This window comes from Mesoplodon bidens, assembly GCF_964165515.1.
Source record: "Mesoplodon bidens genome assembly, chromosome: 7".
Classification (NCBI taxonomy): Eukaryota; Metazoa; Chordata; class Mammalia; order Artiodactyla; family Ziphiidae; genus Mesoplodon; species Mesoplodon bidens.
The window spans coordinates 91,723,179-91,740,198 of record NC_138164.1 but is presented as its reverse complement, the minus strand read 5'-3'; the positions used below and the strand labels follow the sequence as shown (position 1 = coordinate 91,740,198).

General features: G+C 51.7%; 2 protein-coding genes across 4 annotated transcripts in view; one reads left to right on the top strand and one right to left on the bottom strand.

The window, feature by feature from the left end:
* ABTB2 (ankyrin repeat and BTB domain containing 2) overlaps positions 1-4,857 on the top strand; it is a 181,333-nt gene extending 176,476 nt beyond the window's left edge. For both annotated transcript variants that reach the window (XM_081241357.1, XM_081241356.1), the window contains exons 15-17: positions 972-1,040; positions 1,732-1,845; positions 3,228-4,857. In XM_081241357.1, coding sequence (XP_081097483.1) covers positions 972-1,040; positions 1,732-1,845; positions 3,228-3,425 — 381 coding nt within the window. In that variant the 3' untranslated portion in view covers positions 3,426-4,857. The remainder of the gene's footprint in view (positions 1-971; positions 1,041-1,731; positions 1,846-3,227) is intronic.
* A 5,646-nt stretch (positions 4,858-10,503) lies between these two features.
* NAT10 (N-acetyltransferase 10) overlaps positions 10,504-17,020 on the bottom strand; it is a 40,243-nt gene continuing 33,726 nt past the window's right edge. For both annotated transcript variants that reach the window (XM_081240328.1, XM_081240329.1), the window contains exons 27-29: positions 16,732-16,805; positions 15,622-15,705; positions 10,504-11,240 (exon numbers count right to left, since the gene is read on the bottom strand). In XM_081240328.1, coding sequence (XP_081096454.1) covers positions 11,129-11,240; positions 15,622-15,705; positions 16,732-16,805 — 270 coding nt within the window. In that variant the 3' untranslated portion in view covers positions 10,504-11,128. The remainder of the gene's footprint in view (positions 11,241-15,621; positions 15,706-16,731; positions 16,806-17,020) is intronic.

Genomic DNA, 17,020 nt, shown 5'->3' with positions numbered 1-17,020 from the left:
CCGGGGAAGGCCTTCGGGGGCCCCCGCTCCTCTGAGGGGGAGAGACTGATGTCTCCTGGACAGGCCTTGGGCCTGGATGAGGCTGGTGGGCCCTCCCCCAGGTTGGGCTTCTTCCCTCTGGTGCCACTTCCAGCCTGGGGGCCAGTCCTAACAGAGCCTGACTGTGCTGGCTGGAGCCATGTTTACTTACACACCTGCCAGCTCCTTGCTGGGGCCGCTTCTTCAGCCAACCAGGGAGAATCATTTTTCTTTTTCCAACTGGGAAACTCCCCAGTCTCCAGCGTGATGGCAGAGCTTGTAACTCAGACCTCAGCGTAACTAAATGTCGCCTCCGTCCCCACAGGCCACCTCATGTGGTGTCCCAGGGCCCTCTGCCCCCAAGAATCCTGAAGGTCCTGGGCTGGTCAGCAAGGTGACCTCTGGACCAGATCCCTGTCCCAGCTCTGCAACTTAACTTTCCAGGAGGGAGTCGGGATCTGGCTGTCACCTCCACGTGGAGGCCTAGCGCCGACAGGGAGGTCAGGAGTTGGGATCCTGAGGGTGGCCCGTCAGACAGTCGCCCCCTCAGAGCCCCACCTCCCCCTCTCCCAGCCCGATTTAGAATTTCAGTAAAAGGAGAAACGAGCGGCCTGGTGCCTGGTGGTGAGCTGGAAGGGTTCTGGGGAGGGAGGGCAGCCCCCCTCCCTGGCCTCAGTTTCCCCAGCTGTGAGTAGTATCTGCCCTCCTGGGCTCATAGGTCTGTCATGAGGATTGAAGTGAAACCACTCTGTGGAAGGAAGCTTGCCACACGCATTCCAGGGAAAACACAAAAATGTCTGACGAGAGTTGGGGGAGGTGCAGACGTCAGCACACAGAGGTCAGGGGGCACCAGGAGGCCGGCAGCGGCTGGAGTGGCACTCCGGGGGTGCCGGGTGAGGACTGTGGTGCTGTGGGTCCATCTGGCACTCACACGGGGCCTCTCCTCTCTACAGATGATGATGCAGTATCTGTACTACGGGGGAACAGAATCCATGGACATCCCCACGGGCGACATCCTGGAGGTGAGGACCTGGCCGGCCTGCCCGGCCCCAGGGGGAGGAGCAGGGAGGCCATGAGCCTGGCCCCCAGTCCCGCCATGCCTGTGTCCCTGGCCTGCAACATCTTCCAGGTCTCAACCCTGCTCTCAGAAACCCAGCACTTGGAGAGATGAGGAGGGAAGGAAGGTGGCCACTGCAAGGACCTCCTGGTTCCCTGCTGGTCCTTGCTCTTCTGGCGACGGGAAGCGCCGTTCCAAGAGAGTGTGGGAAATTGTGCACCCACGGAGCCCAGCCTCCCGGGCCACACCTCAGGGTTAGAAAGGGCCACCCCTGAGGATGGAAGGCCCAGGAGGATCACAAGGCAGCGAGGCCTCCCCCTCACCAGGTCACTGCTCAGAGAATGGACCCGCTGCTGGCCGGGCACCTGGCTAGAAGGTCACGTAGATGAGCAGGCAGCTTATAGTTGAAGGCCTCCTGACGTCAGAAATCCCAACCAGCGTCTGTCACCCATCCGGTGCCTCCCGAGGTGTCCCAGCCAATACGTAGAGAGCCTAGAGTAGAAATAAATCTCGGCCGGCAGACTTGACTGGCAGCGGGCGAGGGCCCTGGAGGTCGGGAGGAAGCAGGGCACACAGCACAAAGCAGCCGTCTGTCCCTGATGCCTGGGCCACAGACCTGGCCACGCGTACCCACGGCCTCCTTTGCCTCCTGCCAGCTGCTGTCAGCTGCCAGCTTGTTCCAGCTGGACGCCCTGCAGCGGCACTGCGAGATCCTGTGCTCCCAGACCCTGAGCGTGGAGAGCGCCGTGAACACCTACAAGTATGCCAAGGTGAGGACCCCTGATGCCCGCCGGCTGCCTCCCAACACACACTCCGCTCCACTGTGGCCTGGCCAGAAAATGCAGGTGGCCAGGCAGCTTTGAAGGGCACCGTAAGTCCCTCTGTAGCCTGGCGTCACTGCCGCCCCGTGGGGCAGCATCGCAGCTTGGGAGCTGAGCCGTGAGCCGGGTGGATCCCAGTTCCCATCCCAGCCGCGCCGCGCCAGGCTGTGAGACCTGGGCCAAGGAGCTGAGCCTCTCTGAGTCAGATCAGTTCCCCAGGCACTACTTGATCTTCTTCCCGGCATGGCCCTCTCTAGTCTTCCTCCTCTCAGCAAACGCTATGGTCCTCTGCCACATCTAGAAACACTCCCGAAACACATCAGCACTCCCTCCCCCTCCCTCCATCTCCATTGTCCCCTCTCGTGGACAATTGCTGCCCTGGCCTCCACACTTCCTGGCTTTCAACCTGCAATCCACAAGACCCTTGGAAAAGTGTAAAGACCGTGTCACTCCCCTACTTAAACCCTCCAAAGGTTTTCCACTGCAAACTAAATAAAACCCAGCCCTTATCTGTCGCCCATTACGAGGGCCCCAGGACCCCGTCCACATCTCCCCTTCCAATGCCTCCCCCTCTGCCTTCACCCAGCCACGCGGCCCACGTCTCTTAACTCACTCCCACCATAGAACTCCTGCCATCACTGTCCCTTCCCCTCCGGTAAAGCTCTTCCCAAGCCCTGTTGATTTCCCCAGGCCTCCCCCGAGTCACACACCTCTCTGCTCCTTCACCCACTCTCACGTCCTCACAGCACTGACCGCAGTCTGTGGCTTCCTGACCTGGTTGGTTCCTTGGCTTCCCTGTCTTCCTGAACTTGAACATCAGCTCTAAGACAGCATCGCAGACCTGGGCCTCGAGGCCTGCGCCCAGCGCCTGGCCCAGAGCAGGCACTCCATATTTGTTGACTTAAAATAGTTACTGAGCGTTTACCAGGTGAACACTCGTGTGCTGGGCCTTGTGCTGGACATCCCACAGTGGGCAGTCCCTGCCCTTAGTGAGGGAGCTGCCAATCCAATAGGGATGACTGGCATTCAACAGGCCGTCACCAGCGGGACCTAGGCCAAGAACAAGATTTCAGGGATGTTCCTGGTGGCACAGCTGGGATTTGAACCCCGATCAGTCTAACCCCAAGGAGAGGCTTATGGAAGGAATTCAGATAAGGGGCCAGTCGCCCCAAGAGATAGGACATGCTATGTCCTATCTTCAAGCCCCAGGTTGAGGCTTGAAGCTGGGCCTTAGCCCATGGGTACTATTTGGAGGTGAGGGTAGGGGGGGGCTTCAGGCAGGGCTGTGCTGACACAGTGGGTCTCACCCCCTCCCTCTCCCTGCCCCACAGATCCACAGCGCCCCCGAACTGGCCCTGTTCTGCGAGGGCTTCTTCCTCAAGCACATGAAGGCCCTGCTCGAGCAGGACTCCTTCCGGCAGCTCATCTACGGCCGCAGCAGCGAAGTGCAGGGCCTGGACCCGCTGCAGGACCTGCAGAGCACCCTGGCCGAGCGCGTGCACTCTCTCTACGTCACCTCACGTGTGTGAGGTTGGGGGATGGCTGGCTCTGGGCCGGGCTCTGTCACCAGGCATCCTAGCGGGTGAGAAGGGCCGGGAACAAGTGCTTCCCGGGGTGTCTGGGCCAGCACGTAGCCAGGGCCTGTGGACATGCTGGGGCCCTGCTGGGTGGAGGCTGGCCCTCTTGGAGCCAGACCTGAGCGGGCCCAGAGCTAACCACGGGCTCAACCAGTGATGGGCCAAGGGCAGGTGTGGCCAAAAGGTAGCCCTTCCCCCCACCCCTCCCCAACATCTACCGCTCGCACCTTGAGGGCCGCCATGCACTCACCCTCGTGTGATCCTGATTCAGCTCTGCTCAACACAGCTTCAGATCGTGCCCTCCTCCCGGGGCCTCAGGCAGCTCAGACTGTCCTAACTGGGGCTCTTCAGGGGTGTGGGCATCCTTATGAATGTACAGAATGTATGTTCTGTTTGGGCCCCAGGCCATTTCAGTCAAAACTTGGTATTTTCCCTCAATGTCACGTCAGAAAGGCTGCCCAAACCCTGAACTTATTCAGGGCTGTGCCTTTGAAAGACTTGATGTGGGCCTCCAGGGGGCTGGGGATCGTGCACAGAGGGTCACTTTGAGTCCATTTTCAGTCCATTCTCTTGGTGTCTGGCCTCACAGAGGCCCTCCTTTGGGACGGGGGGGGGGGAATCGCCATCCTGCTCAGTGAGTGGTAGAAGGCAGTTAGTTCCCCTGAATGCCTTTAAAGCTTTTGGTCTGAGCCAAGAGTGGCATGGGGTACAATGGAGGAGCCTGGTGGCCTCAGCTTTTGTTGCTGCTGTTTTCAGGGTCGATGCTGAAATCCCAAGCCTAGAATTAGGCTGCCTCTGTGGGCTCTGGAGGCAGAGCCCTAAACGGCCCCCCTGGTCCAGTTTCTCCAGTGAAAAAGTCCTTTAATTTGGATTGGAGAGCAGGGCCCACACTTCCCATTGGGAACTGCGGGTCTTGGGGATTTAAAGGACGGGGCATGGGTGGAAGGGAAGGACTGGGAGAGGAGGCCCTTCTACTTCTTCCCCGCTACCTGCCCCTGACATTCTGCAGGCTCCAGGCTCTCCTGGGGTGGACACACATCGTTGGGCCTAGACCCTTGTCGTATTTATGGGCCAGACACTGGGGGCACCTTCTGGACAGCTTGTGCTGGATGTCACCTTCAGCTGTCTGGCCGTACCTTAGAAACTATTTATTCACCAGGAGCCCCAGGCACTTTAGGAGGTGTCACTTCGGTCACCTTGAAAAACCCCTGGGGGCTTGCAACCCTGGAAAATATTTTCAACTAGCTGCTTGAGCTGGATGTACAAAGGAATAGGCGTTATTTTATTGCTGTAATATTGTACGATACTGTAACTATACATTAATGTTGTCACTTATTGTAAATGTACTATGGTTTTATTAACAATAAACACTTGTTAACAATGACCTTGGCCTCATGGCTCCTGCTAGAGGGTTACCCAAAGTTCTGAGCTGGGGAGGAGCCCATTTAGGACCAGGAAGAGAACCCAGAGCTGATTCCCTGGTTACTTGGGGCACCCATGTCTCAGAGCAAAAGAACCCCTGCTGGAAGCTGTGCTGTGGCCACCTGCCAACCCCTGCCCTACCCCACTTAGTACCTGAGCCTGGGTCCAGCCCTCGCTGGGCCTTAGTTTTCCTGTTCTGTCAAATGGGGTAGGTGTGTTCCCATTCGTTATGCACTTACGTGCCACTGAGCTGGACTGGAAGGACGGGAACACAATGCCAGGAATAAGACAGCTGTCAGATTTTTCACAGAACTGGAACAAATAATCCTAAAATTCATATGGAACCACAAAAGACCCAAAATTGCCAAAGCAATCCTGAGGAAAAAGAAAGCAGGAGGCCTAACCCTCCCAGACTTCAGACAATACTACAAAGCTACAGTAATTAAAACAACATGGTATTGGCACAGAAACAGACATATGGATCAGTGGAACAGAACAGACAGCCCAGAAATAAACCTACTCACCTATGGTCAATTAATCTTCAACAAAGGAGGCAAGAATATACAGTGGAAAAAAGACAATCTCTTCAGCAAGTGGTGTTGGGAAAGCTGGACAGCTGCATGCAAATCAATGAAGTTAGAACACACCCTCACACCATACCCAAAAATAAACTCAAAATGGCTTGAAGACTTACTTAAATATAAGACATGACACCATACAACTCCTAAAAGAGAACATGGGCAAAACATTCTCTGACATAAATCATACCAATGTTTTCTTAGGTCTGTCTCCCAAGGCAACAGAAATAAAAGCAAAAATAAACAAATGGGACCTAATCAAACTTAATAAGCTTTTGCAAAGCAAAGGAAACCATCGATGAAACAAACAACCTACAGACTGGAAGAAAATATTCACAAATGATGTGACCAACAAGGGCTTAATTTCCAAAATATACAAACAGCTCATACAGCTCAATATCAAAAAACAAACAAACAACCCAATCGAAAAATGGGCAGAAGACATAAAGAGACATTTCTCCAAAGACATACAAATGGCCAATAGGCACATGAAAAGATGCTAATAATTAGAGAAATGCAAATCAAAACTACAATGAGGTACCACCTCACCCCGTCAGAATGGCCATCATCAAAAAGTCTACAAACAATAAATGCTGCAGAGGGTGTGGAGAAAAGGGAAGCCTCCTACACTGTTGGTGGGAATGTAAATTGGTACAGTCACTATGGAGAACAGTATGGAGGTTCCTCAAAAATTAAAAATAGAGTTGCCATATGACCCAGCAATCCCATTCCTGGGTATATATCCAAACAAAACCATAATTCAAAAAGATACATGCACCCCTATGTTCACAGCAGCACTATGTACAATAGCCAAGACATGGAAACAACCTAAATGTCCATGGACAGATGGATAAAGAACATGTGGAACATACATAAAATGGAATATTACTCAGCCGTGAAAAAGAACTCAGCAACACAGATGGACCTAGAGATTATCGTACTAAGTGAAGTCAGACACAGAAGGACAAATACCATATGATATCACTTATATGTGGAATCTAAAATACGACACAAATGAGCATATCTATGAAACAGAAACAGACTCAGAGCACAGACCTGTGGCTGCCAAGGGGGAGGGCAGTGGGGGAGGGGTAAACTGGGAGTTTGGGATTAGCAGACACAAAGCATTATATACAGAAGGCATCAACAACTAGGTCCTACTGTATAGCACAGGAACTAGATTCAATATCCTATGATAAACCATAATGGAAAATACAAAAAAGGAGATATATATATATATATATATATATATATAACAATCACTTTGCTGTAGAGCAGAAATTAACATTGTAAATCAACTATACTTAAAAGTGTTTAGAAAGACAGCCGCCAGGGGCTTTGCTGATCTGACCCGAGGCCAGGTTCCCCACACCCCTGATGCAGGGGGCTGCTGGGATAGTTGTTTGCAAACCCTCCCTCACACAGTCAAAATCTGTGTGGCCCAGCACAGGAAGAGGGGGGCCTGAGGAGGGACCCCCGCCCTTTGGTGGCTGCTGCCTTCAGACCCTGCTGAGCCCAAGCTGGCTGTGTCACCTGTTAATGCAGGGAGGACCGGAAGCCGGTGACTCAGGCCCAAGGGTTTTCTGGGGTCAGCTGTAGTTTGTCTTAGGTGCGAAGTCCAGGCAGAAATAAAGGCTTTGAAAAATGTTTCCTGCCTGAAGCAGGCAGAGAAATTCCTAAGGCCGCTGGGAACACTGACTGGAGTGGCTGTGGTTTGGTGACCGACAGGCCAGGACTCCGGAGCTGGGGGACAACGTGAAGACCGCACGTGGTCAGTCCCAGGAAAGGCCTGCTGTGGGCTTTGCTTGGTGGAGCCCAGGCAGGGCAGCCTGGGGCCCTGGCCTCCGTGGGGAGAGGGCTCAGCACGGACCATGGCGCCCTCTGGGGGCCTTGGGGAGGAGGCGCGCCCCTCGGCACCATCCTCCTGGTCCGAAGGCCCCTGAGGGAGCTTCGGGTGTGGTCCGTCCCCAGCACTCGCCACCTGCAGGGGATCCCCCGCGGAGGTCCATGTCCACCCTTCCCACAAGTCCCCCAGCCCTGCAGGACGTGCCTCAGTCAAGCATGCAGCCTAAGACGCAAGATCTAGTCAGCACCTGGCTCCAGACGGGAGCTCAGCCATATTTTCTCTTTTTGGGGGGCAGACGGTTGAAGGGAAGGTGAGATAAGGGAGGGGTGGGACGCTTTTGAGCCTGCGTGTAGCAGAAACATGCTCTAAAGCAAGCACTTAAATAATTAGAAAAAAATCGGACATTCTCCAAGGGGCCAGGAGGACTAGAACAGAAATGGGGGTGTGTCTGGTCACCTCACTTGCCCCGGCAGCCGGGCCTCCTCGTCGGGACACTGCTCCAGAGCATGGGGGCACCTCTCGTCCGCTGCCTGCTCCAGGCTGTCGACAGCCAAAGGCAGGCCAGGAAGAAGACGGTGAACTTCTCCTTAGCAGGAGTCCCTGAAAAGCAAGGGGGACTTGGTTCCGCTCTAGCTGCCCTGCAGGCAGTGAGAAGCTGGGCTAACTCAGCCGGCATCTCCACAGGAAAGCCATCCAGAGCAGGGGGAGCCCGAGTCCAGCCCGGGCCACCAAGGCCGACCCCGAGCCTGCCCTCCTCAGCAGCGTCTGGCCCCTGCTTTCCTCCTCCCCATACTTCCCTTTCCTTTCTGCTCCTGCTGGTTGGTTGCCCGATAGCATCCAGATGCCAGATTATCACAGCTTTCTCCTCAGGAGAACCACTGCAAGCAACGCAAGAAAAGCTTCAGCATCTCCCTTTCCTGCCGCCCCACCCTTCTGCAGAATCCACACCACCTTTCAACTTTCACCAGTTGTTTACAGAGTGGAGGGCAGCCGCCTGGAGTCTGAACTGCCTATTCAGGCCCTGGGGATACCAACCCCGCCCCCTCCAGGCTTTCGGACCCGGGGCTAGTGTAATGGCCTCTGATAATGAGTCTACATTTGTCCAAGGTGACGGTCACTGATTTCCTCCCCTCCCCCAGCCTCAGCAGCCCCCTTTGTGTCCTGGTCACCCCGGAGTCCTCCGGGACGTGGGGGACAGATGAGCACTGGAAGCGCTGAAGCCGGCCAGTACTGGCCCCCTCCCAGCTCGGGCGGGCGGGCAGCGGGCGGGGTGGGGGGGTGGAGACCATTGAGGACTCTTCTTTGTTCCGCTTCTGCAGCCCCTTCCCCAGGCTGGTGACAGCATTCATAGGCCGCCTATCTGAATGCATTTTGCAAGTGAGATTTCCTGAGACAGCGAGCTTTACAGATGTCACTCTGTCTGGAGGCCAGATGGTGAGGTCTGGGGGAGGCGTGCCTTTTCAGGTTTGGAGGAGAACCCAAGATCACACCACCAAGTGCAGAGACCTGTTTAGGAACACACGCTTTGCAAATAAAAAGGCCAAGGCTGTACATAGTAGGCGAAATGCTCACTTCCTTTTCATGCACAAAGGGAAAGGCTGTCAGTCAAGAGGCTCGTCAGAGAACACAGAGCTGGACTGCTCTGACTACAAAGCGCACGCTCCTAGCTGCCCTGGTGGGCCTCTTCTAGCACAGGCTGTGGTTTAGAACAAAGCCAGCCAGGCCTCACTCAGTCCATCTTAGCGCTCGTGGGTAACGGAGCAGCTCCTCGGGTTACACTGGCACATGCCACAGAACCCAGAGAGGCTTGGTGAGTGCCTGCTGCACGCCAGGCACCGTTCTCAGCTCCTCAGGCCGGCCCCGTGAGGGAGGTGCTGTCATTACCACCTGCGGTTTACAAAGATGTGGGCCTGGGTTACGGGGTGTGCCCCAGGTCAGAGCAAGGGCCAGGCAGAGCCAGTGTCAAGGCCAGGAAGGCTCCCTGGAGCAGATCAGAGGGCGGGTGTTGGGGCTAGAGGGGCCGAGCAAGGGCTCGGCCGATCTGGGTCCTGCACCTGTGGGACGATGTGGCTAGAGAGCTTCAAGATGCCATTCGGCTCAGACCATTTGGGGCTGTGACTTTGCTTTTTAGCCACTCTCCTTAAGAAAATCCTCTTTGAAAGGCAGGCTCAGGCACTCACCTGAGAAAAATGGATCAAAAATTTTTTTCATCTCATTAAACTTTCCTTCAGACTTAACAGGGGGTCTGCAGCTCCAGGAGACAAAAGGCCCTACACCTACGGGGACAAGGCGCAACGGTCCCAGGTACACAGTCAGAATCTGCTTGTCTCCCCGTGGCCATCTGTCCTGGGAGTTGCACGTTTAATCCTCTTTGGTCCAGAAGCTCCCTTTTCTTCCCTGTCCACACACTAGACTTCTAGGAACCAGATTACCTATCAGGGCTGAGGAAAGGATCTATTTGGACTCACTGAGGACCAGTCCTTTTAAAGTCTATGAAAAACCAAGGAAGATCAGTAACCAAGGCCACCACATGAATTTTTTTAAAATAAGGAAAAATACAGAAGCTGAAATCCGACACGGTCAGCAAGCTCCGAAGGATCACCATTAACCCACATGCGGAGGCGGGGAGAAAGGCGGATCAGAACCAGAGCATGACAGAACTGACTTCCACTCTGAGCTCTCCTTGCACCTGGTGACGTGGATGAGGAACAATCCTATAGAACCAGCAGAGGGGAAATTCCCTGGCCATCCAGTGCCTAGGACTCTACGCTTCCACTGCAGGGGGCCCTGGTTCGATCCCAGGTTGGGGATGCAGGGTCAAGGTTTCAATAACAATGGTATCAGATTCGGGACTGGAAAGCAGACACCATCAAACATTCCAAAACACACACGAAGCCACCACATAATCTCTGTGGAGACCAAACGACCTGACGGGGGCTTGGCAGAAGAGGCCCAGCTGCTGGCTTCCAGGTGCCATCCCAAGTCCCTCGGAACCACCACAGTGAGCACCGGTCAGCACCGCCACTTCTCCCATGGGCTCCTGGGCCAGTAAGCCCTGGCCACGCTGCCCACCCTCCACCTTGATGCCAGCACCCTCCCAAGTGTACCGGCAGCCAGGATCCACCAAAAGAAATGAGCAAAGTGCAACTTCCACCTACATTCAGTTGACGAGCACACAGGCAGCTGATCTCTCTAGGATGTAATTTATTAAAAATAGATTCTCTAACCCCCTCAACCCCTGCTAGCAAAAGGGTCTTTGCCAACATTTTTTCCCAAATGGATGGAATAACAGGTATTGGGGACTCAGATGTCATATCCTTCCTATCCTAAGAACTCAGGCTTTTCTGGGCCACTGGCAGGGCCAGGAGAGGAATGGCACACGGCAGTGTGGGTCCCAGGACACCAGTCCTGGCTGGACTAGAGCCTCTGCGGCTCCAGGCCCCAGAGAGTTTGGACAAGTTCATAACAAGGGGCCCTGGTGCTCCCCCAGCAGCCTCCTGAACATCCCCAGAAGACTGTGTACTTGACGCCCGAGAAGGAACAACAGCCAGCGTGGCTTCTACACGTGCGAGAAGGAACCGAAAAACCTGGGCCCAAAGCAAAATATGAACGAATGGGAAAGACAGGCCTGGACGGTGGGGAGGAGAGATGGTGCCAGAGGTTTGCCAACCATCGAGTTCTAAGCTGACCCATTCAGAAGTGACTGCTTTTAATAGTCTAGTCAGCTGCCACTCAGTCCAGCCAGAGACAGTTCAGAAAGTCAGGGTATCTCCTTACGAGTCAGCCACCGACACCCAAGTTACTCTCCACTATTTCTTCCACTTCAGTTTTGCATCTTTTTTGTTCTTGACATCTCTGTTTTTCTTGAACTTTTTGTTCTGTTTGGGTTCTTGTTTGGCTTCCAACTTCCTTTTCTTGTCACTGGAGAAGAAAAAACAGGAATAGAAAGAGAAAGAATGAAGCATGCCTGGATCTGTAACCTTTCAGACTGCTTTGCTTTAAGCTTGCTTTGCTTTGTCTGAAAAAGGGTTTCCGCCATCTGAAACGTGATGTAAGAACGTGCAGTCACACAGCAATGTCCTCCGCAGGCCTACAGGGCATTGTGCTGGGGTCTGGGGGTACACCACACCAGCCCAGCTCCTGCCCTGACCAAGCTCTCAGTCTGTGGAGGAACAAATCTACGCCTTAACTCCTGAAATCTGTACGTTCCCCCCTCCCAAGACTTTAAGAAAAATCTAAGACGTTACAAGGAAAATTCCTTCCCACCACTTACCACTAAGGATTACCCTGGAAACCAGATATATTATCCCAGTGACGAAGATAGTCCATAATACACAGCATGAAACTCCCAGGAAAACCATACAATACTTTTTGATGTGTTATTTTATTTTTCCTAAATGAGAAGAAAACCCAAAGGAATAGTAACTCGGGTACACATTTCAGCTGGCCGGTAGGTTCCTCACAGATAGATTAACGTGAGAATAGCTTGGGAAATGGCCACCTTCCTTTCCCCTTATAGGTTAAAGATTCTCTCCAGTGTCATTTTGCCCTGGAAACAAACACCTCCCTATAAGGGGAGGGTGAGCAATTCTGTCCTGAGACCTAACATCACCTCAATGAAGTGAGTGCTCAGAAAACAGAAGGCCTCAAAGAATTCGGAATGACAGTTACCGGTATTTTTACAGAACCAGGCCGTCTCCACACCAGGCCCAGAGCCGGCCTTGTTCAAAGCCACCACACTCAATACGCAGCTATCGCGGGCCCTGGGCCGCATCTGCCATATTGTCCAAACCAGAAATTAGGACACACTGACAGCGGGCTTTCATGCCACATCAGAGACCATCAGGAAAATGAGGCTAGCACCGATGCTGGAATCTTCCAGGTAGCACAGTGATTTATGGAGACAGGAGAAGAGAATATCTGATTTCTGGGAACTATGGTTCCTAGAGTCACAAGATTTCCTCTTTCCAAATAAACTCTTCAGGGGACCCTGTTTATGGCAATGCCAAGAACTCACCCTCCCACAAACCCACAAACCCCCAAACCAGCTGTGGAAGCCTCATCTCCAGAGGCCCAGGGCAGGGGAGGCCTCACTGTCTTCCCAAGGGAAACTCCAGTGAAAGTGCCGCCCCACGGAACCACTGTCATCTACAAACACACCGCTCTGCAGAGAAGCAGCTGAGGGCGAAGGTTTTCGAAGAGTAGTCCAGGGAGTCCTGGAGTCCCCCAAGACCCCTCCTAGTGGGCCCCAAGGTCAAAACTGTTTTCGTAATAATCCTAATACATTATTTGCCTCTTCCACTTTCATTCTCTCCCAATTGTTTTGTTTTCCAGAGGCTACAAGATGTGTGAAAGCACAACAGATTGAATGCAGAAGCAGACAGGAGAATCCAGCTGCTTTCTAGTATGCCAGATAGTTAAAAGATTCGCAAAAATGTAAATGCAAAACAATGCCACTCATCTAAAATTTTTATGAGAAAGGTATTTTTTTTTTTTTTTTTTTTTTTTTTTTTTCTTTTTGCGGTACGCGGGCCTCTCACTGCTGTGGCCTCTCCCGTTGCGGAGCACAGGCTCCGGATGCGCAGGCCCAGTGGCCATGGCTCACGGGCCCAGCCGCTCCGCGGCATATGGGATCCTCCCAGACCGGGGCACGAACCCGTATCCCCTGCATCGGCAGGCGGACTCTCAACCACTGCGCCACCAGGGAGGCCCGAGAAAGGTATTTTTAAAAACAAAAAACCCATAATGAGTCCATGACTTAATTCTGAATGAATAAACTTTTTTAAATTTCTGTTTTCATTTCTAAAATGGGAAATTTTTTTAATTTAATTTTTTTTATACAGCAGGTTCTTATTCGTTATGTATTTCATACATATGAGTGTATACATGTCAGTCCGATCTCCCAGTTCCTCCCACCACCACCACCACCTCCCCCCCACCCCCGCTTTCCCCCCTTGGTGTCCATACATTTGTTCTCTACAACTGTGCCTCTAAAAAATGGGAAATAGTGATAGATAAAACCCACATGCACAAAAGCCCTTTGGGGTCCTCAATAATTTTTATGATATAAAGGAACTCTGAGATCCAAAACTTTGAGAACCACTGGCTTAGAGGAAGGAGAGTATAACAGGTAAAACTCTGGGCTTTGCAGTGGACAAACCTGGTCCTGACTCTGGCTCTGCGTCTTACTAGCTATATGCTTCTTGGGAAGTCACTTAACACCTGAGAGCCTCGGTTACTTCATCTTTAAAGAAGTGATATACCCATAAAACTCCTAGAAGAGAACACGGGCAAAACATTCTCTGACATAAATCATACCAATGTTTTCTTAGGTCAGGCTCCCAAGGCAATAGAAAGAAATAAAAACAAAAATAACAAATGGGACCTAATCAAACTTACGAGCTTTCGCACAGCAAAGGAAACCATAAACAAAATGAAAAGACAACCTACAGAGTGGGAGAAAATATTTGCAAACAATGTGCCTGACAAGGGCTTAATTTCCAAAATATACAAACAGCTCATACAACAACAAAAAACCAAACAACCCAATCAAAAAATGGGCAGAAGACCTAAATAGACATTTCTCCAAAGACATACAGATGGCCAACAGGCACATGAAAAGATGCTCATCATTGCTCATTATCAGAGAAATGCAAATCAAAACTACAGTGAGGTACCATCTCACGCCGGTCAGAATGGCCATCATCAAAAAGTCTACAAATAACAAATGCTGGAGAGGGTGTGGAGAAAAGGGAACCTTCCTACACTGCTAGTGGGAATGTAAAGTTGGTTGGTGCACCCACTGTGAAAAACAGTACGGAGGTTCCTCAGAAAACTAAAAATAGAATTACCATATGATCCAGCAATCCCACTCCTGGGCATATATCCGGACAAAACTATAATCCAAAAAGATACATGCACCCCTACGTTCACAGCAGCACTATTCACAATAGCCAAGACATGGAAACAACCTACATGTCCATCAACAGAGGAATAATGGATAAAGAAGATATGGTACAGATATACAATCGGATACTACTCAGCTGTAAAAAAGAACGAAATAATGCCATTTGCAGCAACATGGATGCAACTGGAGTTTATCATACTAAGTGAAGTAAGTCAGAAAGACAAATACTGTATGAGACCACTTATGTGTGGAATCTAAAAATGACACAAATTGAACCTATCTATGAAACAGAAACAGGGACTTCCCCGGTGGTCCCGTGGGTAAGGCTCCACACCCCCAATGTAGGGGGCCCAGGTTCGATCCCTGGTCAGGGAACTAGATCCAGCGTGCGTGCCACACTAAGAGTCCTGCGTGCCACAACTAAGAGGTCCGCAGGCCGCAACTAAAAGATCCCGCGTGCCGCAACTAAGACCCAGCACAGCCAAAATAAATAAATAAATAAATAAATAAATAAATAAATAAATAAATAAATATTAAGGGGAAAAAATAGAGATCAATAGAGCAAATCTGGGGAAAAGACAGGGTCACAGCAATTTTAAAAAGCACAAATAACGAAGAAGCTGTGTGTTTTATCAAGGAAGGTTTCAAAAACGACATACACAAATTGAACTATATATGTGTATAACACACATAAAACCCTATTAAAAAAGCAAAATAATAACCAGGTTTGAGGGGGCATAGTGCAAGGGTGAGTTTAGAGAGATCAAGCTTAATAAGCCTGAAAAAAACCCCCAAAACAACAGAAACAGAACCTCAGAGATAGAGAATAGACTGGGGGTTGCCAAGGGGGAGGGGGGTGGGAGAGGAACGGATTGGGAGTTTGCGATTAGCAGATGCAAACCGGTATATACAGAATGGATAAACAACAAGGTCCTGTGATAAACCGTAATAGGAAAGAATATGAAAAAGAATGTAAACATATGTATAACTGAGTCACTTTGCTGTACAGCAGTAATTAACACATTATAAATCAATCATACTTCAATAAAAATAAATAAAGCAGTGATGTACGAAAAAAGCCCACCTGTTTTGAGCATGAAGGGGATGCTGCATTAAAGCCCCTAGGAAGTGCTCAGGTAGCGGCAACTCTGAGGCCGTTGTTCTCAAGCCTGTCTCCCTGGCATGTCTGAGAATACGGGGGATGCAGAGATCCAGGCCTAAGCAATGGCCCTGCCTGATCAGTGGGAGCTATGATACAAAAATAGCATCCCTCAAAGGAAAGAATAGTGACTTTCCTCAAAGCTTTTGCTCCAACCTCCTATTTCCTAGAGAAAGTTACCAGCGAAGCAGAGAGGCCAGAATGCCTCCCCTGCCTGATGTATACTAGCCCCTCACCTTTTCAGGCTGACAACTGAGGCATTCTGCCCGGCTTTGTTCAAAACTTCATTCCATTCTTCATCGTCCCCACGGATTATGTATCTAAAAAATAAAAGGAAATATCAATCAAAGCCTGCTCAAAAGAAGAGAAGCCCGCTTAAAAGAAAGTAAGAGAGTGACAACGTTTTCATCACACGTCCTACCACGAAAGCCAGGCCGAGCTGCACCAGCCTTTGAACGGCAGACAGCAGGGGACAGGCGTGCAGCTGAGCTCCAGGGGACGGGAACTTCACCGGAACAAGCACGGTCAGGCCTGCCAGCAGGGGTCGATCCGCACAGAAGGCAGCTGCCCGGCTTCTCCTACCTGACTCTCAGCAACTGCCCACCAGAGGAGCCTCCTGTCACCCCCAGCATCTCCTTGCTCACCGCCACCTCCACAGCCCACACGCCCTTGGACTGGGCCCTGTCTGCCCCACCTCGCCCCACCTCTCTGGGATCTGGCAGTCCTGACAAGTCAAGGCTTTGATGCTGCAAAGCGGTGGGCAGAGCCCAATACTTTGCCCACGGACCTCCCGGCCACCTCCATCTCACATCCAACAACCACCATCACTAATGACCCAGCAACGGGACTACAGGTCAAAGAGGCTCAGAGGCCACCAAGTCTGGAGCGGTTATTCACATCAATCTACCGGGCGGGTACCACCATTATAGCTGCAGCTCAAAGAGGACTGCAATCTCCAGGGCATGGAGGGTTCTAGAACAAGGGGTTTTGTTGGTTCGTTGGCAGTAGGATCTTTTCTTCAAACAAATTCACATCAAAAGCCAAATATTAAAAAGTGGCCACTGAAAGTGGATGCTCATGGGTCAGCACCCCGCGCCCTAACGGGCCTGGGGCATGACATGGGACCCACGGGATCTCAGGAACACGACCTGCAAGTCATGACTTACGAAGTGGCAGAGCTGAACTAGGGAAAACAAATCCTTCAAAATTATGCAGTTAGTCAATTAGTAGGTTTTTAGCTGCTCGTGCTTCTAAAAATAATCCCATGAAACACAGCTTCCAGGGCACCCAGGAAGCGAATCAGAAGCAACCAGCAGAGGTTCCGTGCTTCCCACGAGGGGCCTTACTGAGCGAGGTCCAGGTTCTTCAGCTTCCCCACTTCTTTCTTGTGTTTCTCCTCGAACTCCTTTGCTGCTTCGTCCTGTGGTCGAAGTCCCATACAGAGAGTAGGTCAGAGTCAGGCAGGGACAAATGGCAGGGAAAGGCCAGGGGGCAGAACATGACCACGACGACCAGCAGGCCTCTCCTTCTGCACGTTTCCCTCCCACAGCGTTAGAGGCAGCTCTTACTCAGTGTGTATTAACATAAAACGTGCCTTCTGAGAACCTAAACGATCAAACAAGTAGTTCACAACAG